General features: G+C 35.7%; 1 protein-coding gene across 2 annotated transcripts; it reads right to left on the bottom strand.

The window, feature by feature from the left end:
• Positions 1–718: 718 nt before the first annotated feature.
• On the bottom strand, positions 719–24,487 carry SCAP (SREBP cleavage activating protein). 2 transcript variants are annotated; one of them, XM_019055505.2, is made up of 15 exons: positions 24,093–24,487; positions 20,088–20,343; positions 18,802–18,931; positions 17,488–17,612; positions 16,408–16,588; positions 14,618–14,763; positions 13,236–13,452; positions 11,861–11,971; positions 10,504–10,707; positions 9,315–9,875; positions 8,629–8,905; positions 7,938–8,182; positions 7,224–7,384; positions 5,460–5,603; positions 719–4,462 (listed from the first exon to the last, which is right to left on the bottom strand). In XM_019055505.2, the coding sequence occupies exons 2-15, from the start codon at positions 20,231–20,233 to the stop codon at positions 2,965–2,967; spliced, it is 4,146 nt and encodes a 1,381-aa protein (XP_018911050.2). In that variant the 5' UTR covers positions 20,234–20,343; positions 24,093–24,487; the 3' UTR covers positions 719–2,964. The 2 variants fall into 2 exon arrangements, with proteins under 2 accessions (XP_018911050.2, XP_018911059.2); XM_019055514.2 differs by having other exon boundaries at positions 20,088–20,278.
• Positions 24,488–25,970: the final 1,483 nt, after the last annotated feature.

Below are 25,970 nucleotides of genomic sequence, written 5' to 3'. Positions count from 1 at the left end.
CCCTAAAAACTGTAAATTTAAGACAAAATTCCCAAGTAAATTTCATATTTTTTCATGGTTTCAGTAATTTTATTGCAAAGGATGAAAATGCTTATTCTTAGCATCATTGCAATTCTTCTGGTTCCTTTTTGCAAAATGCAATCCAATTCATCTTTCTGGCATAATCTTGAGGTGGCAAGAATAAAATTGCTTCCAGCAGACGCCCTTAGGTATCCTGCGACACATGATTTGGTTCTGTCGAACTTCAAAAAGCTGGGACTTACAACACGTTGACATGAATAATCATTCAAAAAGTTGTGACGTAAAGGTCAAATCTACTCCTTCGTTCATTTCCTTGTCTCCCGGACGAAGAAACGTAACTCCATTTGAAGGTTGCCAAATTGACTCAAACAATTAATTAATTTTACAAAAATGTACCTGTGCAATTTTTACACAAAATTTGTCTACTTTTTGCAAGAAATCTGAGGACGAATCATTCATTGAAATCATCAGTTAAAAATGCAGAGGATTCTCCTGATTAATATGGAATTTGAGAGGGGAAATTTGACAACATTGGAATGGAGTTACATTCTTTCGTGAGGGAAATAAAGTTTTCAGGTACTATCCTCCGAAAGCATTTATAGTTGTTCTCCGGGGAGACTCTGCATTTCTAGCAATACCAGGCAGAAACATTGACAGGTCACAGGGATTTTTTTAACAGAATTCTTTGTTCAACTAGGAAATTTAACAATTTTATATTTCAAAATTCATCATAACAGCAAAAACAGGGAAAAGGTTTACTTGAACAGGTTTTCTTTCATTTGAAGGGACTTCCTTCGGATAAGCTCATGTACCTCTAAAATGAGTAGTGCTTTCAATATCCTCCCTACCTTGAACTTCATTTGTATGCAACACTGTAACACTTTGAAATATACTTGACACCTGTTTTCCTCCAACAGACTATCGTCTGCTTTTTACCTAAAAACGTAGGCTAAAACTTAAAGTCGTTCATTGAAACTCCCTTAACTTTAGGTATCCCTTGACAAAAGCTGCAGTTAGCATTTAGGATTTTAGATGCAACAATAAAAGACAAATCAAAAACAAGTCTAAAAATAATTATAAAACAGAGTACAAAAACTAATGGTTCAAATGGAAGACCATGCGACTTATCAACAAAAAAGACAAGCATTCTTAAACAAAACTGATTTCACTTAATGAAGTTTCCACTACTGAAGTGGAAAGAAGCTTTGATCCCTAAATTGATAAAATATGCATTGTCAACCATAAAAAAACAGGGGTTTACATAAATAGATGTGTCTTTGCTAGATCAAAATTTACAAAATATTAGGCTGGCATTAATTGAAGGTTCACTTCAATTAATCTCAGTACTTGAAATCTCAAAATAATTGTTAAAAAATACTTTCAATACAATGTTTCTTTTTAAAAAGAAAAAATCCTGTTTGAAAGACCTTCTTGTGGCTGGAACCCTTTGTAATTCATACATAAATACAAAAAAATCAAAGCAGATTAAAACCAAATTTTTTCTTGCGCAGAGTTCCATGCGCCTAAGAATAAAGGGCACTGCAATAAAAGTGGCGTCTAAAAAAATGACAAAATTTTGAGCAGAAAAATGAAAATGAAGCAAGATCTTTGAGGCAAGTCTTTCTTCTTGACAGTTCGCTTCATCCATCCAATAAATAAGTAATTAATGACGATTTATTGAAATTTTTTTAATAGTTTTGTATCACTTTTAGTAAAGTATTTGAAAACAGTTACATTAAGATTTAGTGTTCTTGCCTTTAGCAAAGAAATCGTACATACAAACTTCGACTAGCTAGTATTGAAACAATTATTTGGCGATTGATTAATTAGCAATTACTAGTTGCACTTATGTTTTCCTTTCATCAGCCCCAATTTACTGGTGTACATTTCTTCTCCTAACTCTTCCTATGGTACAGTACATTATAAAATTCCTTGGAGGTAACTCTGCGTCAAATTAGACTTCCAACACCAAGAGGTGAATTGTTCGCTCCGAGCTACAAATGTAAATACCAAACATTACAGTCATAAGAAAGAAAACTACTTAAGAAAAGTACTACTTATTCAGTAAAATAATGGTTACAAAAATTAGGATATTTCTTCTGCTTGCAAAGAGCAATCAACTTTTAAACAAGAAGATCTTTCAAGAAAAATCATTAAAAAAAAAAAATTAAGTTATTACTTTTTTGAAGCGATAATACACAAATCAATGATCATAGACGAATTAACAATTAATTTTTGGAAAAAAATTCATTTTGGATTGGAACCTTTCTCTTTCTTTCACTCAGATCACAACCAAACTGAAGTGTAAAAAAATTCACTAGAACAACAATTTAATGGAGTCACGGAAAAGGAAGGAAAAACAGATAGAAGCTTGAATTTTTTCTTGAATGAAAAAAAAAGACAAGAGTAAAAATCATTAATTTTTTGTAATTCTTTAGTGATGATTCCGGACTCCCAAGAGTGCTGAGTCTAAACCTCAAATTACACTTTCCTTTATAAAAAATGTAATGATTGTCTGCAATGAACTGTGTCTACAACTGATGACAGTGCTGGCTCTACTGTGACCCAACTTATCGATATAAATCATGTGTTCTCTTTTTCAATCAGACAAAATGACCCAACTTTTCTCCTTTTGTAGGCACTGGATTTGAGGGTGCATTGCATGTGCCTAGGAGTTCATGGCACATTTTTGAGGATCAAATATTCCTCTTTGTCAATGCAGAAACATGCTCTCTTCAGTGAAATTGTCTCAAAACTTCGATTTCATTTTTTCAAGTTGGCTTTAGATAGTCTCAAAGAGTCACTTCAAGGATTTCTTTGGTGTTTTTAAGGCTCCGGCAGAGGTTCAACTGCCCAACGCTTCTTTTTTTTCATTTTTAAACCTTTGGTCTCCTTTACCTTGACTCCATTACAAATTGACACAATAAAAAAATAACAAATAAATTAATCATTCTTATCCCTCACTAATGGAAAACTTACTATCCTTAATTGATTACCGTAATTACAAAAGACACTATCAATGAGAGGTAGAATTTGACTGATAAAAACTGATGAGTCAGAGTGACCAAGTTTTACTGCATGCATCGTTTCCCCAGTTCGAACATCTAAAACAATTAAAGAACCTAATTTTGATGCTATCAGCAAATTATGAGTTAACATTACGATTGAGCTGGTGAATGATTGCGTTAGTTGAATTGTATTCAACAAGTGGCCTTGAAACCGTTCCCAGACACAGAGTCTCTCATCTTGACCGAAGCTGATAACATAGCTTGCAGAGTATGTCAATGCGACAACAGCTCCATCGTGGGCTTGAAGACTGTACATGCATGCACCTGTTAATAAGTCCCAGACGCAGAGTAAACCATCCTGACTCCCCGAACCTGCCATCAATGGTGTGATGTGATCAATGAATAGGCACGTAATTGGCCCACAATGACCGTGCAACGTATACAATGTTATTTGGTCCTCTAACCGAAAGACTTTGAGGGCATGGTCTTGACTCCCCGTGACCACTCTCCCACCTTCACTCTGCATTACAGTTATTGGTTGGTGGTGAGCCTTGGTAGAATTAATCCGAACGCACCGTATCTCGGCACTTTCCGAGAATCCATCGCACATCGACCCAAAACTGGATGTGCGCACATGCATTCGTCTTTGATTATTACTTATACTATTGTTTAAACTAGTATTTACATTATTACTACTGCATTCATTATTAACACTATTTACATGTTTGTATGTATTTGAAGATGAGATGTCTAACCTATAAAAATCTACAAAACCGCTGAGTTTAGCAGCGACGACATAATTGCCGATGAGCTTGACAACTGTTATGCCAATATTACTATTGCCATCTTCAAACAGACACTTGAATTTTCCAGACGTCGCTTCCCAAAATTCTAACCTTCCATTGGAACATCCAATAGCAATGAGACTTTCTTTGCAATCGATGCACCATATTGTGGGGACATTGCTGGAAAATCTTGAAAAAGGCTGATTAACAGGTGACGAAGTATTTTCATTCGATGGTACACAGGTGCGACCTGATTGATGCAAATCGAAAGAATTTCCGATGTTTCTACTGACTTTTCTTTGGTCAAATGTATGAGGTGGATGAATTACATTATTCACTCCATATGCATTACCTCCACAAAACTCTCCATCTAGATTACAACTGTCATTGAAAATGGATTTATTAAAGTTAGAGTATGCAATCTTGATGGTATCCCCGTAATTAAAGCCATGTGATTTGTAGTCAACATTTTTCGACTCAGTCCGCCTTTCTAGTTCTGAAAAGTTGGTCTTTATGGCGTGGTTTAGATCAGGAAACGATCTTAGTGGGTACCCTTTGTTAGACGGCACCTCATTGTCCGACTCGATCAGTTCTTTTAATTGGTAGTAAAGCTCGTCTCCAGAGTTATTCAAACTTTGGTTTAGTGACCTGAAAAAAGAAAGAGTTTTGCTAGAATTACAGATGAAACTGTAGACTTATGAGTCATCTTTCTTAGAAAAAACATTACACTTAGGTTTAATTTCGTTTTCAACAAGGTCCAATCCAGAATCATTTGATTCTTTTAACTTGTCGGATTCACTGCTGTTCCCAAGAGGTTCAAACAAGAGAAATACACGATCAACTTTCCACCAGCCTTGAGATATGTAGAGCATAAACATGATCATTACCACCATTTTTTGTAAAAATACAGAAGAACAATAGAAGACCTTTGCTCTTCCCTAACAAGATAAACATTTCGTGGAGCCACTTGAAAGGGTTCCTGCTTTTTCTGCATTTTTATTTAACGATCTTTATGACAGTTAACATGTTAAAATAACAGGAGTGGTTTTTTGGGTTGGCAAACTTTCAAACAAATGAGAATTTTAACATGAACGGTTAGGTAACACAGAAAGCAAGTTCGTTCATATTTTTCACACTCATTCATTATATGATTCTAACAAGAATAAAATTATTCTCAAATTTTCAATAGAGGGATTACTTGTTGATTCACATTTTGTCTTTCTCGAAGTGGATCAATGAAGAGAGCACTGCCCGATTTCGTCTATAAATTCCATCCTGTGTTCAATTACGTCTGAGAGAGAAAAAAAAAATTGATAAAAAAATTGAAACATCATGCCCCAGAGAAATACTTTAATTTTTAAAAACCGAATAATGTGTTGCTACAAATAAGTAACAGTATTCCATAGATGGTTAAGTCAAGTTTAAAAAAAAAGAAAAAGAAAACTAGTTGAACAAAGCGCCCATTATGAGGGTGTTACAGAACTTTAGGACTAAGTCCTCGGACACAATCTTAAAATGGAATTGGGCTATCCCCAATAAAGGAATATTTTAAGTTTTCCTACAAAGATGCTGCAACTGAACCCATGATGGATGGAAGACAGTTTTCATTTAAGAAACAAGCAAATTTAGGGAAAACATTTCTTACCTTTGATTGAAGGATTTATTTGGTGAGTGGTAGTTTGGATCACCATTTGAAATAGGAGAAGCTGACTCATGGTCCGAACAAACATTACTTTCATTATCAGGCTCTATCATGATTTCATCTGCCCTGCGATTTTCAGCTGCATACCTAGAAGGATGACGGGAAAAAATTTTGAGAGGCTGATATTCTAACAAAGTTCCTTTTAAATATTTTATACTTTGAACCTTTAAGTTAAGAGTTTAACAAGATTTAATTAAATATCAGACAAACTAATTTCACTTTCGAATTTTAAAACCTTTGTAGGTACATACGATAAAGACAGATAAAAACTAGGATAAAAATAAGTTTTTACAAATTTCTTCTCATCTTAAAAATATATGTTAGTTAGAAATTACTTTTAATTCGTCTCCCTGTTGTTGATTTCTTAATTGTTCATTTCCTGTAACTATGCAGTTTTCTTGTCTAACACTTTTATGATCTGTCAACTTTCTAGACCTAGGTTACAGAAGTGAAAATATGCATAATTTTCCAACTTTTTGTGGTCTATAGTCCAAAAAAATGGGGGAGGGAGGGTAAATTGCACAGTCAATAGAAAATCGGGCGTTTTGCTGCGAGATCAGGGATTCCCAACCTCGCAAATTGGAAATTTGTCTAAGAAGCATGAGGGCTAAATTGCGAGTAGCAGTTAGAGTCCACGTCAAATGAGTATACGCACCTCCAGACTGCGACAGAAGATCGTCTGAAGTCTGTATGACGCATTACTGTAAAATAAATGCAAGTAGCAAGATAGTGGATCTTCTGTTGCAGTCTAAAAGAGCGTAAACTTATTTGGCATGAGCTCCATTGTTTTTGAACTTTAATCACCTCTGCAGGGTTGCATCATTTACCCAAAATACCATTCATCATGCTCATAAGAGGGTGTCTAAATATTACTTTCTCCATGCACACTCATGATGCAAAACTGTTGAGCTTTAATATCTTGCCCAACCCGGAGTAGAACCCCCCCCCCCCTTTCATTATTTTATTTTTTTTTAAATTTTTTTTTCTAACAATAAGTAGCTCAAAAATCTATTCCCATGAAGAATTCCATTGACTCCTGACATATAATAGCAGCAACATCATTCTCCAATCACAGCTGCAGTAAAGCTTGCCCCTATAAATACACCAAACCCTTTCTTCATGTGCACTATGTGATATTCCGGCGTTACATTAGGCCCTGTCCACACGAGCGCAGTTCGCGGAACTTATTCCTCGAACTGCTCAGTTCCCGGAACTTATTCCTTGAAACGAGGCATGCTGTCCACACGAGTTCGCCCAAACTGGAACCGGAACTTCAATAAAACTATACGATTATTGCAAAATAATAGATTATTGCGGCCGCCAAAGTAACAAAAATAAATGTCAAGACTTGTAAAGGATGTAAAAAACAAAAACAAACAAATTCACATCAAAAGAATCATATATAGAAGCTTGGAGTACGGGGGACGTTCTGGGTTTTGGAGGAATAAGTTTTTAGCTCAGCTAAAACTTGTTCTGGGAACAAGTTCCTCGGAATAAGTTCCGCGAACCGCGCTCGTGTGGACAAGGCCTTAGTCTGAATGACAAGATTTTGTGAAGCTTTCCTGCTCTTTGCATCGTGCATTCAACTTTTAAACAAAGGCAAAATACAAATAACTGAAACATCATGGAGAATTTTAGGTTGTCCGAAAGAATTTTGGGTGATCCATTCCGGTAAATCTGTGGCAATGTTTAAGCCTATGTACTTACTGCCTTCTGTCAATTGTGGACACTGATTCTCCAGTGTAGGCATCCCAAACTCTGATTTGGCCAGCAAGACAAGAGCTTACAATAAGACTACCATCAGTGGCCATACATTCTATTTCTTGCGAATGCCCTACCAGAGCTATTGGAACTGCTTCTAAAACAACCTGAGAGAAGAAGAAAAAAGATGTTACTAAGATGTAAGTAGTATGTCATCTTTAATGAAGTATTAAAGATGTTCAGGTTGCAGAGATTTAGTTTAGGTTTGCTTTAGATTCAAAATTCAAGTCTCGTATTGTCCTAATGCAATAATCTATAGAGGCTGCGTAAGCAACCCAAATTGAATCTCTGAAACATCTTCAAACCCGAACCTCAATCTGTACATTTTCATCTTCAATAAAAGCTTATTATTTTTAAAAATTATGTCCAAAATTTGAACCAAATTAGTCAATGCAGTTTGCTCTTTTGATAGGTCAAGTAATTAAAGCGGATGCTTCAATCATATTGATGTACAAGTCACATTTTGAGACCACAGAAATTACTAAAATTTACTTCTGTCCTGAAGATTTCAATTTATTTCTTGAGGAACCGTACTACCAGCTCTGGATATTAAATTAAAAATTTGAGGATTGAAATTCCCGTTCGAATTTTGATCTCAAAATGTCTGCTTTTGTGCAGAAATTGGGCGTTTTTTTGGCCTGTATTTTCAAAGATTTGTACCTGAAGTCCATGTTCTGCGCCTGTGTCATTGTCCCTAAGCCAGCCAGATCTCCATTCTGCATAATTTCTTGAGCAAACACATCGGTAAAGAACTGTCGTTGTGTAGGCTAAAACAAGTACGCTGATTCCACAAAGGAGAGAGGTTAGAAGCAGTTCCATCGGAGAACTAGGAATGAAGGGTGCATCTGTTGACAACAAAGATCCGTGCCTGCTTTTGGAACCCAGTTTCATATTGATATTTGAGTCTGCAGGATACAATAAGATTCAAAATCAGTTCACAGCATGATAAATTGGGATTTAAGATGACGCCTGTCTGCTTTTTGTCCTCTTGAAGAAAAATTACAGCCAAAATTGAAGTACCAATTGTCTTTAGAAATGATAGAGAAATAAGTTAAACAAAAACACTGATTTTGTTGCTACACATAGTCATGTAGAGTATGCAGCTTATTTTTCAATGAAGTTACTTCCACAGTGTTGCGTTGGGGTTACTAAAAATACCAAAAAAAAAACACTTCAACTCCTTCACTTGAAAAAAGAACCTGTTGCTGTGTCTGTTCTTTGTTACATTAGTGCAGACCCTAGGTGACTTATCTCAAGATTTTGGTTTAAGGAAAGATAGTTAATCTAAGTCTGATTGGTACAAAGGCAGAAAAATTTCATGGGAAAAAAAGAACAAACTATGATTACAAACCAGAAAAATCCAATGGATCCAACGCCACAGCCAATGATTGCCACTGGAATTCTACAACTTTTTCATGAGGGTTGCGCATAGCTTTAGCCCGATCGGGAGAAATTGGATGAGCCAAGTAAATCGGAGGAAGAACAGTTACATAAGAACCAGAGACAGAGTTGTTGTAAAGGGATAAAATGGTTGACCAATGATGATGGGATAATTTTCTCCAAGGTTCAAACTCCACAGGCTTCAAACGAGCAAGATCATCTGTTGTTGGCGAATGCTCATTCTTCATCTGGAAAAAGATGTACTCTCAATGAATAAGTCTACATTATTTCTCCTTTGCGTTTGGAAGAGATTCTAGCCTTAGTACAGAAACATACCTTTAAAAATGTTTACTATTGATCATTAAACGAATATTCATGACCAGATGAAATTCTTTCTACTGTTGAAATATATGAAAGAGGAATGCACAGTCCAAGACTGTTATCGAGTAAATAATAATGAAACGTCAATTTCAGAAAAAAAATTTAGGGTGGATCTCATCTTCACCATACTGCTGAGCAAACACCTGCATCCTATCACTTGCAAACCCGAGAAATTATCCCAATAGTGCACCCAAAATGCTTAGGTGGCTAGTCACCCTCTAAATTTTAATTCTGTAGAGAAAACTTTTGAAAGATGTAGCAATTTCATTTACTTACATCTGATAAATACTTCTTTGCTTCAGTTTCTGCTTTCATGAGCTTGGCTTCCATTTCAAGTATAGCAGCCCGGCGCCCACCTTCCCAGGCCAGGGGAAAATGATGACGCGGGTTTTGATTTGGCTCAACATGCGCTACATCATCGTCGTTTACTTGAACCATTTGCTGGATTATACCTGCACTGTACACAATCCCACCAATCCAAGCAACCATGCAGACCATGAACGCTCGCTGAACAATACGGGTTTTAGCCCAGAAATGAACAAGACGCAGTCGTTTAGGGATTTTTGCAGGAGTTGCGGGAGACTGGTGGTTTGGCGCGATAACGTTAAGCCCATTTAGACGAGGATGAGATTTGGAATGAGGTGTTCCTTCCAAGTGCTCATTGGTCCGCATTCGAGATGAACGTTTTGTCACTGAGGCGGAAGAGTAGTACAAAGTTGGAGGAGAACTGGCTGAATGTTCAGTGCTTCGGATATCGATTGACAGCAGTGTCGCAAAAAACATCATTTGGAGAAAGAAATCCGATAGGAGACCAACCATAGCAAAAATACAAAATTCCTGGAAATTAGAAAATACAAATAAAAAATATCTTCTAAACTAATCGACAAAACTTCTTTTTTTTAAAAAAATTTGTTAAAAATCCAAATAACATATTGAGTGTTTATGCAGTATCATAGTTTTAATGTTTTAGACTATGCTGTGTATTTTTCAAGAAAAAGATGAATTATGAATATTGCGGATCAAATATAAAAGAATCTAGGCAGTTTAAACATTGTATGAAGTGATATTCTCCAAATAAAGGAATTGGAAATTAACTTTTTCCTTGCAATCGATTCCTTGGCAAAAATTTTACTGACTGTTTTGTTGCAAGAGGGTCCCTCAGACATGGTATGATTCTATAAAATATACAATAGGTTACACCAGTCTAGCGGGATATTAGTCGTGGAAAAGGGATCTACAGTCAAAAATTTCTGTCAGGGGGCACGCAAAGGTGGCTTCCTGAAAGGCACAAAAAATGACCTTTATAAGAGGGAAAAGTTCAGGTCATGGGGAAGGCAGCTGTCCCTTCGGCTCAGATTTACAAGGATGTCGTGCAATAATGGTGGTAACAAACTACAAGGAACATGCACACAGCTACTACCTTGATTCTCGATTGATTTGAGAACTGAAGGAAGGAAGTGCATACCTGAATAGCGGGCACAAATGTGAGAAGACCAGCAGTTAATATTGTTACTTCAGTTAACAAATTTTTTGTGATGGACCATCCTTCTTTACTCAATCCTTGAGCCACTCTGATTTTCCCATCAAGATGAGGGGCCGTTGACACGACCGATTTTGTAAGGACAAGCACATTTTCTAGCCCGACAACAATAACCAGGTAGGGAAAAACCTAAGATAGAAACAGTCACATTTTAATGAAAACCAACAGATAAATCTGCTCAAATCTCGCAACTTAAAAAGCTTGGAAACTTTTCCTCCTTTTCAGCTTCGATAGATGAATCACTTTGAGGAGCCCTTGAGCCATCTTTTTACTGCTCTTGTGAAATAACATCAAACGTATTACAATTTTATGAAGGATTGTTCCTCTTGTTGGAAAAGAGCTGTTTTTGAGATCTTCTGTTTCACTGCTTTTCCTCCAATAATAAGAACTAATACTGAGCTGTTACTTCTCAACACTTTAACTCGTTGGCACCAATTTAAAAATGTTACATGCAATCAACGCAGGAGAATCAAACCCCATGAAATCGCTCCTGAGTCCCAGGGTATCTGACACGTGGTTTTAAACAGCAATACTCAAAATGACAAAGAGAAATCAAGCTTTTAAAAAAGGCATTGTGAACATCAAGTTTAACAAATAACGATGACTTTTCATGTAAGATTAATGTTCAAAGAAAGGGGCCAGAAATAATGATATTAAGACATTGGTTTTGTCAAAGCTCTGTACAAACATTTTGAAGTAAAATTACGTCCAAAAGTGTTAGACTAAACGAAAGCTACAGTGGATAGCAGTCTGCAGTTCAAAAAAAATAGTTTCTATAGAAACTTATTTTTAAGTTATAATTTCTCTTGTTTAAGACTAAATTCTGTTAAATGAAACTGCAATTTTACGACCCTAAATGGCAAAAAAATTTACTAAACTAATTCAACTTATTCTTCAGTGTACAAGAGACTGTTTTTTGAACGCAACTTAAATACTAATCTGCCAACCTAATGGGCCAAAAATCACTATCCTGAAAAATGTGTGATACAGTACCTTCATCCATTACAAATAAACCATTTTCATGCCGATTTATACATGTACTTGGCCTCTTTCAAGACAAAGAGCAGCAAAGAATGTGTGTAACTTCAGTAAATATATTTTGAATTATTCTTTTTTTTTCTTTCTTTGATTTTCGGTTAATTAGCCCATTATTCATTTCTCAAAAATTTTACTGATTCGATACAACCATTAATTTTACTTTCAAAGTCTGATCCAAGTGAAAAAACATTATATATGAGTATTGAAAAAATTAGTAGCTCTAAAATGAGTAGACCAATATTACCTCCCGCCCTCGCCCACTTCCTGCGAGTTCCAGTCCAAAGAAAAAACAAATTCCAACAGACATGGACAATGAAGCTAAAACAGTTATTACAGCACTGAAAGCCATTCCAATCTGAAATAATTAAAGTAAGGAGGTGTTATTACTTGGAGTACTTAAACCCTGAAAAAATAACACAATAAATTGGAATAACATTCAAAGTCTAATTACTTTTGGTTCCTTTGCTGAAAAATAAACAAAATCAATACATAGTCAAAATAGATTTTGTGACTCAGCTCCTAATTAAACAATTAGGTCTCTTTACTTTTTTTAAAAATCAAAAACTTTCTTGAGACTTTCTGAATTTTATTTGTCACTGAACAAAAGGATTTCCTGACTGATTTCCAAATTTTAATTGGGAAAAAAGGGTGACACTACACTGCACCTAGGGCACAAAATACAAACTGGTACGGAGGGTACAAGTATACAGGGATGTTACTTAAAGAAAGCAAATATTTCCCGCTTTGACCACGTCGTAACGAAAACATTAGCCACTCACATGGGGAAATTGCTAACTCATTAGAGCCTATATTTCAGCACTTGATGCCTATTTTTCCTACAATGATAGGTATTACAACTGAGGACACCGCACCAAGAACAGCCTATAACTGGAAACCGCGTTTTGAGAAAAACGCATTTAATGTTTTGTTTTTTATGTACTGTGCAGACTTTTCTATGCAGGTACCCTGTTTTGGTGTTTTTGGGTGTCCTAACCCTTCTATTGAAGGATGCCGGGTAGATTTTGCAATACATTTTGGGTTTACACTCTAATATATTTAATTTAAAAAAGCGGTTTATAGGCCATTATTACGTCCAACAGTCATTTTGGTGGCAATATGAAGTCTAAATCATTTTAATCACGCATGATTAAAGCAAAATGAAAGAAAATCTATAGTGAGTAAAGAAAGGGGTAACTAGCACCTTATAGGCCCTTAAGTTTATAAACCCGTTTATAGGTCGTTCTTGCGCCCATCGATCCAGAGGCCTGACTTAACTCGGAAAAAAAAGGTTTTTCGACCTCGAGCCGTTACCTATCTATATTCTATCGCTACCACAGCATAGTCCAGGGTACGTAGAATCCGAAAAGCAGATGGGCGTAATAACGACCTATACGCCTATAGGCTGTTCTTGGTGCGGTGTCCTCAATTAATTGTGGAGACTCCAATGCAACATTGAAGGCATTTAAGCTTCTTTTTCACCAAGAACCACAACAAACCTTTTGAGCTAAGATTGAGAGATGTACCTAATCTGTTATCATTTGAGTCACAAAAATCTCATCATACAATCACAAGGTAGACAAGAAGATTTATTTGTAAGAATTTATCAATTTGACACTTACTTTTGATCGAACGAGCTCAATTTTCCGAACTGAGAAATACATGTAAAAAAACAGGAGGAGATATGTTATCGACAGAGGTATCAGCTCCTTGAAATGGAATTCTCCAGGATAGTATATGTGCAGTTTGAAATTCGTTGTCGTGTTCTCATCACCCGAATTGAAATCTTTGTGCAGGGGATATAAATTGTGCAGATGAGTTTGTAAACCTCGCAAGTACCTAGAAAAGTAACAAACAAAAAAAGAAACTTGTTATGAGAATAATAATTTAGAAAACATCTTCATCAGTGAAGGTATCACATTAATTTTGGATAAAAGAATTTTCTGGAAAATGGGTATTAATTAAAAATGAAGAGGGAAGCATTCTGCGGGTGTGGCATAGAATGTAAAAGTTTTTGGTTGAACAAGAGATAAATTTCAAGAAGCGCAATCTCAGCAGCACTGTTGAATAGAAAGACAAAAGTATCAATCAATGAATCAATCAATAAATAACCATAACATAACGATGAAAATGAATAAGTTGAACAAATCAATTTTTGAATCATAAAAATGTCGAGAGAAAAGGAAACTGACAAGTCTGCAACGTTCCAAACCCAGATATGATGGGAGTTTCACGGTCAAAATGATTGTTTGATATTTTGAAAAATCAGAGTTTAGAATTGAGAATATTCCCGCTGCTAATCGTAGATACTGGAGCGCAATTGAATTCCTCTTTATTACTTTTGAAGATAACAATGTTGCCAGACTGCAGATTCTTGTACAGGTTTCCGTTTCAACTAATCGCACACACCGGTCTGCAAGTATGCACATGGGATACCGCTTGAAGTTTGACAGCACTAAATCTGTTCACCCTTGATCGTCTGAGATCTAGTAGATAAGATAGTATTTGAGACCTCCTCCCTTAAGCTCGTGATAATTTGGAAGAAATAATTGATGATAAATGAGAAAAAATTTCCGCAGGAAGAAATTTATTCAAGTTAAGCGGATGCTATTTCGATTGCTATTCGAGTTATGCCAAAATTATGAACATTAGCCTAATAGGCACTCGACTTGACCACGCAAAAATTTGACGTAAGGGGCATTTGAGTTGGCGCCTATTATTAAAAATCTCTACAACTGTGGCTGTGTTTCTGAAAACATCGCATTGGCATTGGGTCGCTGGAGTTCCCTAATGGGAAAGAAGTGTTTGTTAATGCATTTCTGTTGAAATTATTACCTGATGACCCAAAATTTAACAGAACAGACGCTAGTAAGTGCTCAAAGTTTGAGTTTATGCAAAACATTCTTTGAAACATTTTTGATTTGTTAATCATTTACATTTTGAAGCCAACAAAATCAGAGGTTAAATTCTGCATGGCATCTCATGAATTTGAAAACTGTCTTACCCTTGATGATGCTTTTTCAGAAAAACTGTCACAGCAAACTGAACGACTCTCTGCTTGGTCCTCACTGGGTAGCGTTTGATTCCTGCATCTTTAAGGCTCATACCAAAAATCATTTCAGAAACACTCAGCTTCCCTTTCCCAAAATTCTGTAAAATGGATACTTTTTAAATAAATTTATTCTTAAAACTAAAGAGCAGAGAACAAATAAAACAGCTTAACCACTGTAAGGTTTCGTAGGAAACTTTTGGTAATATCTGAGGTCCACTTCCGAATCATTATTAGTTTGAAGGGACCCCTCTTGTAGAACGAGGTGCAAGAATTGTCCAAACCAATCAAAAACAGGCTCCTAAAAGAAGAGAATGCATGCCCTAAGAAATCCGGCTAATTTCCTAAAATTCCCAGCTACTAGACGGTTACTCTCATATGAGAAAAAAAAGAATTAACCCATTGACTGAAAGTGATGAGTGGGACTCGACTGCGCCGGGCCGGATCTGAAGCGACGAGTCCCACTCGTCCTGAGACTTGGCAACATTATTTGCGTTGTTTTGGGTGTCTCCCGATAGAGAGCACCACATTTTTCAACTCATGTGAACACAGTGACAAAACTTTCCCATATTTTCCATTTTTTCCCACGATCTGATCCATTATTTCCCCGATTAAACGGTAATTTTTAAGTAGAGAAAATAACCCTCATTTTTATTTTTGCTTGGAATTTTCTAGTTTTTTTTTTGGAGGTTACGTTTTCTATTTTATTTGTTTTGCACTGGTTGCAGTTTTATTATTTGCACTCTATCTTATAATATAAGTAATCTGCGTTTCCTCTTGGGTTTGCAAACCCTTTTCTCTTGTTGCATGCTGTTTCTTGTCAAAAATACATAAGTTTCCACTTTTTTTTTTCTTTTCAATTTTTCTTCATTCATTTCAACAACACAGATGTATAAAAATGGAAGTCATATTCATCAACCAGGCAATTTGTCTCTCTTTATAGTCTAGTAATAAGTAACCAATTACATTTTTTTGAGTTAGTGGCTCTAGAAGCCCCAAAAATCTGATTTTATGGGGTAAAGGTGAAATTACCAAATCAGGGCCAAAATTAAATACTCATTCTGGGCGCAGAGACCCAAAATTAATTAATCAGTCAATGGGTTAATACTTTTTTTCTTTTGAAGGTCAGAATAATGCATGAAGATCCGCTGCTACAATGGATTTTTAAAATCAGTCAAAGTTACATAGATTTCTTGCAAAATTGTACGTATTTATTCCAACTCTATGCAACTTACAAGGACTCTATTTTAAATGTATTTTCATTTGTCACTAACGCAGCCTTTTTACCAATGAATTTAACCTTTCAGTTTTTGAATGGGGCGAAAAATGAAAATCTGTTATTGCTCCATTTTTTCTTTTAATTGTTTGAGGGAACACTGTTCATACATCTAAAATTATATTATGATGGGCAAAATGAAATTTTGGGTTAAAAGATATAAGGTTTGTACAAATTGAAAAAAAGTATAAAAAAATTATTTCGACATATCTGTAAGTAGAACCTTTTAATTTATTTCTGAGTCCTGGACTGCTCTTGATTGGAATTGTTTCTGCACTTCCACTCTGCTGAAAAAGTGCTGGAGCAAAAATTCAGCTTTGTACCACCTTAGAGAAGGATGATAAGTGTGTGAACCAAAACAGATTCAAGCTAAAAATTATGGAATATGAAATGAACTTAAATATGGGGGAAGGAGGGACATAATGTTGTTAGATAGGCTTAAAGCATTGCCAATTGACAAAACACAAACCTGATTGCTGAAAATAGTTCCAACTAAGTTAGAATCTTCTTGAAATGCGTTTATATTCCTCTGCCATAAGTTAGCTGGAGACAGAATCAAACAATTATACTCTGGAAGAATAGACAGCATTTTCCTTGCTTTCTTTTTGACTGTTTCGACATGAAGACAGACTTTTGCCATTGACAGGGAGCTGAAAATGAATTGACAAAAAGAACACACACTATTAAGAAACTTACAAAATTTATTTGTCTACATGTAAAATCAGCGATGGTCAATCTCTCAAAAGTGAAACCATTTCACATCACTAGAACACTTGCAAAAAAGGAATTTTTCCCCCTACTTAAAATCAAGACTAACCTGGTAACTGCTTTTAAGGTAATATTGCTTCATCATATTATCTGGTGCATTCAAAAATTTGTAGATGTGAGAACTTGTGTGATGCTAACTTTCCAAGCCAACATTTTCATTCCTCGAATTATCACAAAACTTTGGAATAGAAAATATTTTGAGGCATAGGATTGGTGAGCACAAAGCTATTTTTAATATGTAGAAGTTAAAAATGAGGGCTGTCTGCTTCATCCATGAAAGCACCTGTGCATCAATGCTTTGCTGAAACGTTATTAAATTTAGCAGGCAATGGTCTGCGACTCATATGGGCTTGGAAAGAAGCATACAACCTTATCAATAAAATTGTGAACAAAACTACATACATCATAATGATTTTCCCAATTGAACACATGTTGCTCTTGTGAAAATGACACTGAAATTCAGCCAACAAAACCGTTTTATATTTTAGAGGCTTTGTTGAAGTCAACTTGTCTGAAACTTATAGTTCTTCTATTTACTAAACGCAACAAAACTTACAACTGAGTTTTTTTCTTCCTTCGTTGAAACTCCTACCTTCTTGCCACACAAATCAAGAGCCTAACCTTACTTATGAAGGTAAATAATGATAGGGTCAGCATATTTATAAACTTTCCTACGAAAAAATGCAAAACTCACTTACGACAGAGTTTGTAACCCCCCCCCCCCCCCAAAAAAAAAAAAAAAAAAAAAAAAAAAAATCAGATTTCATGATATGAAATTTACCTGTTTTCATGCTGGTAGTTTTCAACAATTTCAAGAAGCTTGAATGCCTCTGCAAGAGGTGGTCTGAAAGCATCCATCAACATGAGGTCGTCGGTCCATGGTGCAACAGCGCTCCGAATGATTATCTAAAGTAGAGGAAATAATTGATACAAAGAATAAATAATGGAGCCCATGTCAGGTATGAGCAGTATATTTTTCAGTATGTCCTGAAACTTAATCTTTAGAAGCTGCAAAGAAAATTCATTTCGGTCTCAACAAAGGCTGTTACAGAGTTGATAGGATATCTGTGTCTTGCACAGTTAAAACGGTCATTTTCAAAAAGACTCAAGCACTAGAAATGAGGATTTGAGAAAACAATAAAAACTGTTTTGATTGACCCATTCTAAATCTCTGCGCTCAGAAATAGTAACGTATTGGAGAGCAATTTAAAATTATATTAAGACCAGAATGAAACCAGAAAAGAAGAGAAAAGTATTGGCGCTTGAGTCTTTTTGAGAACAAGCGGACAAATTCTAACTTTTTGCCTTGATTGTAAATTAAATTTGTGATATTTTAAGCCATACTGTACTGGCAAATTTTCTTTTTCACTTTCTCTTCTTAAACTTATGATGATACCTTACTGATGATGCTTTTGTAGATACTTTTTTTCTAATTTTACTGCTAATACAACGACAGTAATTGAATATAAATACCAATTATTATTTTGCTGAGACAAAAAGATTGAATGCAAGAATACTTTTTCCTAGAATGTCTATTTTTTTCATACTTGCAGCTTCAAATTTTTCATTTCTTGACTTCCATCGACAGCTGGTGTGATGGAAAATCCATTATGTCATGGCACAGCTTGACTCCAATTGCTTTGCATCTAACAGGGGCGTTGCGAAAAACCTGAATTTTTCTCCTTTTTTTTTTTTTTTTTACTAATTCTATCACTTTTTCTAGCCATTTCATGTTTTCTTGGGGTAGAACATTGCTTTGCTTTTGAGAAGCTTGTTTGCTTGGTTGAGGAGAGGTGATTGTGAGCAAATAAATCAAGACTGTCAGTTTTGCTCTCACTGGAGTACATCAGACAAACTTAGCCAGACGGTTCTGTTTTGAAGTGCGCTAAATTATTATTTAAATCAGTCCATTTAACATTTAAAACTGATGAAGTTGATTTGATGCTTTTGATACTAAATACTGAATTCGTGACTTGACTATTTTTTCTGAGCCAACTCCTGACTAGAGACACTTCATTAGGCAGATTCTGACTGTCCAGATATTTATTATTAAAAGTTGAAAAAATCTAATGGAAGCAGCGAAAAAGTTAGTTACCTGTTGAACATAACAATGAGGAAGACCAGAGAGCCATCGAGGTTGCTCCGATGGAGCTAAGTCCGGGGATAATGGCTCAATGTAATGCTGTGGCACATTGCCTGGCAATGGAAGATTCAGCAGAGGGTAACTGGGCAAGCAAAAACAGAAGGCAAAATCAGTGTTTACCCTTTCTAATGTCTTTTAATAATAAATAATCAGGAGATAGTAAGCATCCGAGGAAAGGACAGAAAAGAGACTATGTATTTTGTTCTGAAGATTAGTGAATATTTTTTCTGGTTCCTCTCAGTTCTCTCCAAAAAAAAAAAAAAAAAATCTTTCATGGTGAATGCAGGGTTGTCACAGAATTTAGAAAATGAAATTTCCTGACATTTCCCTGATACATTTTGGTTAAATTCCCTGACAATTGAAGATGTGGCGGATGGTTAAGAAGGCATATTTGAAAATAGTTTTCAGGCAAAATTTCTAATTCTCAAACTTTCTAAATTATTTTCTAAATTCAAAATTTCTAATTCAAAATGTTCATATAGGGGAGCATACACGTACGCAGGAGCATACACATACCTAACGGAAAGTGATACCAACAGTCACAGTTTTTTGTCGCAGAGAGCAGGTACTGTCTCAAGAGGCCGTAAAGTTAAATTTAAATGGGGAATTTTTTTTCTTCATTTTTTTTAATTTTATACCAATTTTCAAGTAACCCTCAGAGCTATTCCAACATTGATGAAATTGCTTGATAAAATTAGAATTGCCTGATTTTTTCATTTCTTTTAAGCTGAAGAAATCCAAATCTCTTCTTCATGGTTAGCTGAGAGAGGTTCATGTTCATAAAGGTTGTAAAAACTCTTCTCAAACTAGATTAAATGTTTTATGGAGGTAAATAAATATGTTCCAAATTGAACAAATAATTAAATTAATTGATGTGTGAGCAGAGATCAACTGGATTGCATTTTGCAAAAAGAAACTAAGAACATTCTGATGTTTCTAGAATTGTGCAACTTACATTCTTTGCAAAAAATTAAATTTACCTACTGACGTAATTTTGTCTTACATTCATAGTTTATTGGGAGTAAAGATAAGACTTGTTTAGATGATTAGTTTATATATGCAAGGTAAAAAAAATGCACGATCTTAGCAACATTTGAATATTCTTGGTTCCTTTTTACAAAATGCAATCCAGCTATAAGACACTTGATGACAATTAGCTGACTTGAGACATCTTGGCTCATCTCAAATTTTTTTCATTACAGTTGTCTTATAGTACTCCAGCTTGCCTACTCACTTACCAACAAATTAGAATGATGAAAAGAGCGACAGAAATTATCAGTGCTGGGTGACTTGACAGGAACAGTCCATGAGCATAGTACAATTGGGCAACCTTGTCCGGTAAGCATTTTGGCACCGATGTTTCTGCCCAGCGTGGATTAGCCATTCATCAATCGAAAAATTTAACTTTACTTGATCATTGTCAAAATAACTGGAAGAGAGCAGAATAATGCTGGCTGACAGAATGAAGGAAATGCATACATTTGAATTGAGACCCTGCAAAAAAAAAAAAAAAAAGAACAATGCACAAAAAACATAATTTATTAAAGATTGAAAGGACCACCTACCAGATGGCACTAATTTTTTAACACCACTATAAGCTACGCTGGGATGTTTGGGTAAGGATTAACAGGTGGTGAGAAATGAAGAATAATAGAAAAAAATAAAATACAGTGGGGGGAAAAACAGAGATGGAACAGAGATTGCAGCAAAAATTGCATGACAGAGAAAGTAGGAGCCGAGAAGAGGAAAGAAGTGAATAGGGATGTAGAATGATGGACCTTGACTTAGCTCTGAACTCTCAAACGAAAAGGTGAACCAGATTTTCAGAGGTTGCTGGTGAACATCTGAGAATTCATGCAAATCAATTAATAAATTCAACGGCTCGACTGCAGCTGGACAAATTAAATTATGCAAAGGTAATGAAACCAAATGAGATGCAGAGAGATCTGAGTGTGGAGTCTGGCAGACTTGACATGAGGATTCTTAACTACTTTGACTGTTTAGATGAAGCTTTTATGCTTGTAATTTTAGAGAAAAGTGGAAGGTAAAGGGCAGGGGGTCGGAAATCTTACTGGCAGGGTTTTCAAAAGTGAGAATTTGATAGCTATGCCATGTAATGATAAAGTTACATGATATTTAAAAATTGGGTGAAAAATTGTCAAAATATTGTCGGAAAATTTAATTGGTGTAAAAATGAATTGAAATTATGTACTTGTTTAAGATTAAAACAATTGAGGGCCAGACCATTTTTATTTGATGGTCCAAAGCGTACATTGAAAGCAGGTTTGTATTCTGCTGGTCATGAAAATCGCTGTTAAATAAAAGTTTAACAGGACTACAGGAATACAAATATGATAGAATGGTGCTGTGCATATTATTCTGAGGCAAGATTAGTACAAAAATTTCTTGAATCGACTATATACCTACACTGTCAATAAATTATCTCTTTTAGTCACTATTTGCTTTCATGGGCATCTGTAAGATCACCAAGACATATCTCAACTGAGAGTGTGTCTAAGTTTATACTTAATGAATTAAAGTTTAAGGATTTTGATTCCTTCTTTCTTTCTTCTAAAAACTAAAACTTTCATTTCTTCTCCTTCTTCCAAGAAATTGATCTGTTGAAAGGTCAATTATTTTATCTCTGACAAAGTGAGACAAATTTGATGACTAGGGTCTAAATAAAGGGTAGAATTTTTCATTATAGGCTCTTCATCTTTATTAATTCAGCTTAATATTTTACCAACTTTCAGATTTTGACATTAGAGAAAGCCAAATAATTTCCTAATTATTCATTACTTGCCCAAAAATATTAGACAAGAAGAACTATCATTGGAGAAATTCCTTTAAAAAAAAAAAAAAAAAAAAAAAAAAAAAATTCTATTTTCTTCCTTTTCAAAATTTACCTGATATTTCCCTGATTCTTTCTATGCTATCCAGTTTTTAAAGAATTTTTTCATGATACCTTCCTGAAATAAGCTGTTAAATGTTCTGTTGAGTTAAGGATGTCTCAAATCCATCATTTAATATTTTTAACTGAATCAGGGTGGAACTCAAACTTACATATGTACAGTACCTATCATCAAAACATTTCGGATAGCACACTGTTGCAGGTTTTATTTATTTTTTTTTTTTGGGGGGGGGGGGGGGGAGAGGATGGAGGATTAACCCCATCATTCGTCATAGGATCGATCCTAAATTGAGAAGAAAAATAGACATCAAATTACCTTAGCATAACTTTAAGGCCTCACATCATACCAAAACTCTGCAAGGTAGGAAGGGATGAAGGCCAGTGCTAGAAATATTTTGAACAAATAAAAGTGAAGTTCAACAATTATTCGTAGGAGAGGAAAGACTAGGAGAAGGAAGAGGGGGGGGGGGAGAGAGAGATAATTTTTAGGTATTCGCATCCAAGAGAAAATTTGAGAAGTCAATAATAATAAAAATAAATATTATCAGGAGACAGAAATAATTAGTGAGCTAAATATGATTGAAGTATGGTCCGATGTTGATAAAAGGTGAATCAAACTTTTAATTGCTCAGCCACTGCCTCCCACCAGACAGATGAGCCATAGAGAGATAATGATAAGACTGGAATCTATGGTTGGAAAATTACCAACTACAAATTTCTTCTTCAAATGTAGGAGGTAAGACATTGAGACAAGATGTAGTAGTCTTAGTAGAATGAGTTTAATTTTACGAGGTGCCTTGCTTCAAACAAAAAAAAATATTGACAAGAAACAATTTAAAACAAAAAATAAAGATTGCGACATTGATAACACCTATTGCAGGTAGATTTTGAGTTCTAAGGTAACAAGGCTATCTTGTGGAAAATACGAGCAGAAAACTAATACACTCCACGAGCAAGATGTGAATGGATAACATGTCCTCTCACAGTTGAATCAGTTCCTGTTAGATGGATGCGAGTCCGAAAACTCATGAGCCAAAAAATCGTAATGCCCTGGACTCCCAGGCGGGGGGGGGGGGGGGGGGGGGGGGTTTGTAAGTCCGCAGATAAGCTTTATTTTATTTAATTGTTTATTTATTTTTTGTTCCTCATGAACGCCATAATTGAAGGACGCATTTTGCAATTACATCATTAAATGAATTACATACCTTCACAATAAAAACTCCAATGATACTTGAAATGTTGCTAAGTGTGAATACAAATTTTATCACTCTATGATTCAATCAACTAAATTGAAGAGCCAAAAATTTGTTTTACATAGTGCAAATGGACTTGATGCTTACTCAATACAATTCAAACTTCACAGGGGAAAAATTAAAATGTATTTAATCGTTAACTTTAAGTACGCAACTGTTAGTTCTTTATTGTACTCAGGTATTGAATAAACTTGCTCAATTTTGACAGTTAGTTTCTTTAAAGCTCAACTAAATTTTTCCTTTAATTTCGAAAATTTTTCAGAATGTTAAACTGGTCAATGACTCTCTTACTTACTTGTCGATTGCAAGAAATTGTTAACTTTCGACTCCCGCCTTTTTGAGAGATTGGTGCCTGTAAGTGGTGAATGTAAACCTTTACATTCACTGATGCAACTTTCCTTGACTCAAAAATCCTACGTTTTAGAGGAAGCAATTTTCTCGGTCGATTTCTTTGCATACTAAAATATTTTATACACCCACAGGACTTAAAATTAGTAATGCTAAGGAATTTTCTTTGGAAAAAAAGAAAGAAATCTAGAGGTGACCACATATTAATAGCTGCAGAGGGTAATGTTGTAAACTCTCTGTTCTAATGTAAAAGAATAAGTGTAATTGTGAGTAAAAACGCCATTAAATTGATGACGAACGTAATATTATAAAGAGTAATCTTTCAGTATCTTAATTACCTGCTATTAGTTCAAGATTTGAGATAAGGGGATATTAAGTTCTAATCACAAGCGGACCATTGCTGCTTTTGAAAGTTGGAGCAGTGATATTCTAAAGGTCAATTATTTCAGTAAAGTGAAGTGTAAGAACTACCACGACTCCTAATATTTGACAACGGAAATGCACTTCACCTGTGCGGAACTTCCAACTTATTGAATACTTAGATGCTGATACAAAAAGTAATTGGCAGTGGCATAACACAGGGGACGAGCATTTCATTAATTCAAATGAGAGGGTAATATAGGGAGACTGGCCAGTGACATTTAGTCTTAGAGAATTAATTGCCACAAAAAAGATTGTGAAAATGCACAAAATGCAATCAAATTCCATGCCTCCTGGGCTTTGCAACTTACCTTCCAGCAAAGTTGATAGGGCATAGAGAGGATCCAAAACGACGAATCAATGCTTGATGTGAATTAATGGATACGCACAACTTACATTGAAGATAATTTACGTGGATTTTTTGAATGAATTCATGTTGGAGCAACGGTATCCTAAGTTTTTACGCACTTATTTACATTTAACCCCTAAAAATCAGCTTACGAGGCCAGGCCACGAAATCAGCATCTACCATGTTTACAAATTGCATTCACCGGAACCGGTGCATTTCAGAATGGCGCTCGCGGGAAATTTAAAATGACGGGGATGACATTTGTTGCGCGACAGAGCACATGGGAGAATTTCATGCGGCGCCGTCCGCAGCGCGCATGGTGCACGACCCACCTTTCATTATTACATTTCATCTAGCGTTGAGAGTTCCCTTATTACTTCACACGACCAGTGTGTAATTTTAAAAGTCGAAATTTAAAAAAAAAAAAGAATTAAAAAAAATTAAACGGTATACGAGTTTCTCCGCCAGGGAGCTGTCCCCGCTAGAAATCGTTCACCACCCGCCCGCCGCGCCGGGAGAGCCGCGGCGTGCTGCCAGTGCGGAACGCGCACTGACGCCTACAAACCTAAGGGGATACCTCACGCATTACGCAATGCTTGAAGTATCCCCTTAGGTTTGTAGGCGTCAGTGCGCGTTTCAAGCTGGCAGCACGCCGCGCCGCATCGTGCCATAAACTTGCCCATAAGTAATAGGTCCGGGTGCTAAAATCTTGTCAACTTGACATCAAATTCGGAATTAACGACTCATAAAACATGAGCACGAAACTTTCGTGATCTCTCAGTCATAATCCGACTTATTTCTTCCTTTGCTTGAGTTTTGGACCATAGTGCGCCGCGGGCGGCGGCTCATGAGATTCTCCCCTGTGCTCAAAATCGTTTGTCGCGCGCAATCCGACGATGCCGACAAAGCGCTCGACAGCTCGTTTTTGGCTGTTTTGTTGTGCGCCTAAGGCCCCCCCCCCCCCCCCCGAATCTGCTTGACCCTCCTCAAAAGACGTGAGAGGTTTTTATGAATTAGTACCCAACTAATCTTTCATCGTTTAAATTTTTGGTCGGTCAACTTTTCGGCACCAACAGCCTAAACTTACTTCTGAGATTCCTTGGGTTTCAAAGTTGTTAAAAAGCAGTGATTATTTACTCGCGAAACTTTGTTCCGCCATCGTTTACATCCTAAAAATTGCCAACTATAGCGATAAACTGTGGCTTTATTTCTCCTAGAGAATATGGAAGAACAGCACTATGTGGTAACAATGTAATTTTCGATCTCACATTATATTAGCTTTCCATGTCGGGAATTTTTTTGCTTTAATGGCATAAGGCTGGGATAAAAGAGCAATCTCTTTTGATCTTGAAGGAGAGGATTCTAAAAAGCGATAGACCTCCCTAAATATCTAAAATTTTTATCTCTGTTATGTGTAAGCTTTTGACATGTATTCAGCCACTTGGGGGCTTTACTTTGTTGGAAAAATAATGACATGTTAAAAATATATTGAGATTCTGAATAGGTAACTCTTTACTTTGGACTGTCTACGTGAGAAAAAAGTTAAAAAAGACCTCTCTATTTCTCGAAGCATATCATTCTAATTGAATGTCACCTTATTTAAGTGCAAGAAAACCATCCGTATACTCCTGAATGCGTTGAGAAGATGATCAACCTGCAAGAGCGAGGTTTCAGTAGATGAATGATGTTATTCGCGCACTTTTCATACTGAACAAATACGAATCAATTTCGATATATTTCGCTTAAGAATTAATTTTTTTTCTTCTTTCTTTGCTTTTGTATGCATATTTTTTAACGCAAAATTGCTTTAAAATAATGTGTAAAATTAAAAAATAAAAAA

This window comes from Bemisia tabaci, chromosome 1 (assembly GCF_918797505.1).
Source record: "Bemisia tabaci chromosome 1, PGI_BMITA_v3".
Taxonomy (NCBI): Eukaryota; Metazoa; Arthropoda; class Insecta; order Hemiptera; family Aleyrodidae; genus Bemisia; species Bemisia tabaci.
The sequence above is the reverse complement of the archived record's forward strand: the minus strand, read 5'-3'. Positions and strand labels throughout refer to the sequence as shown.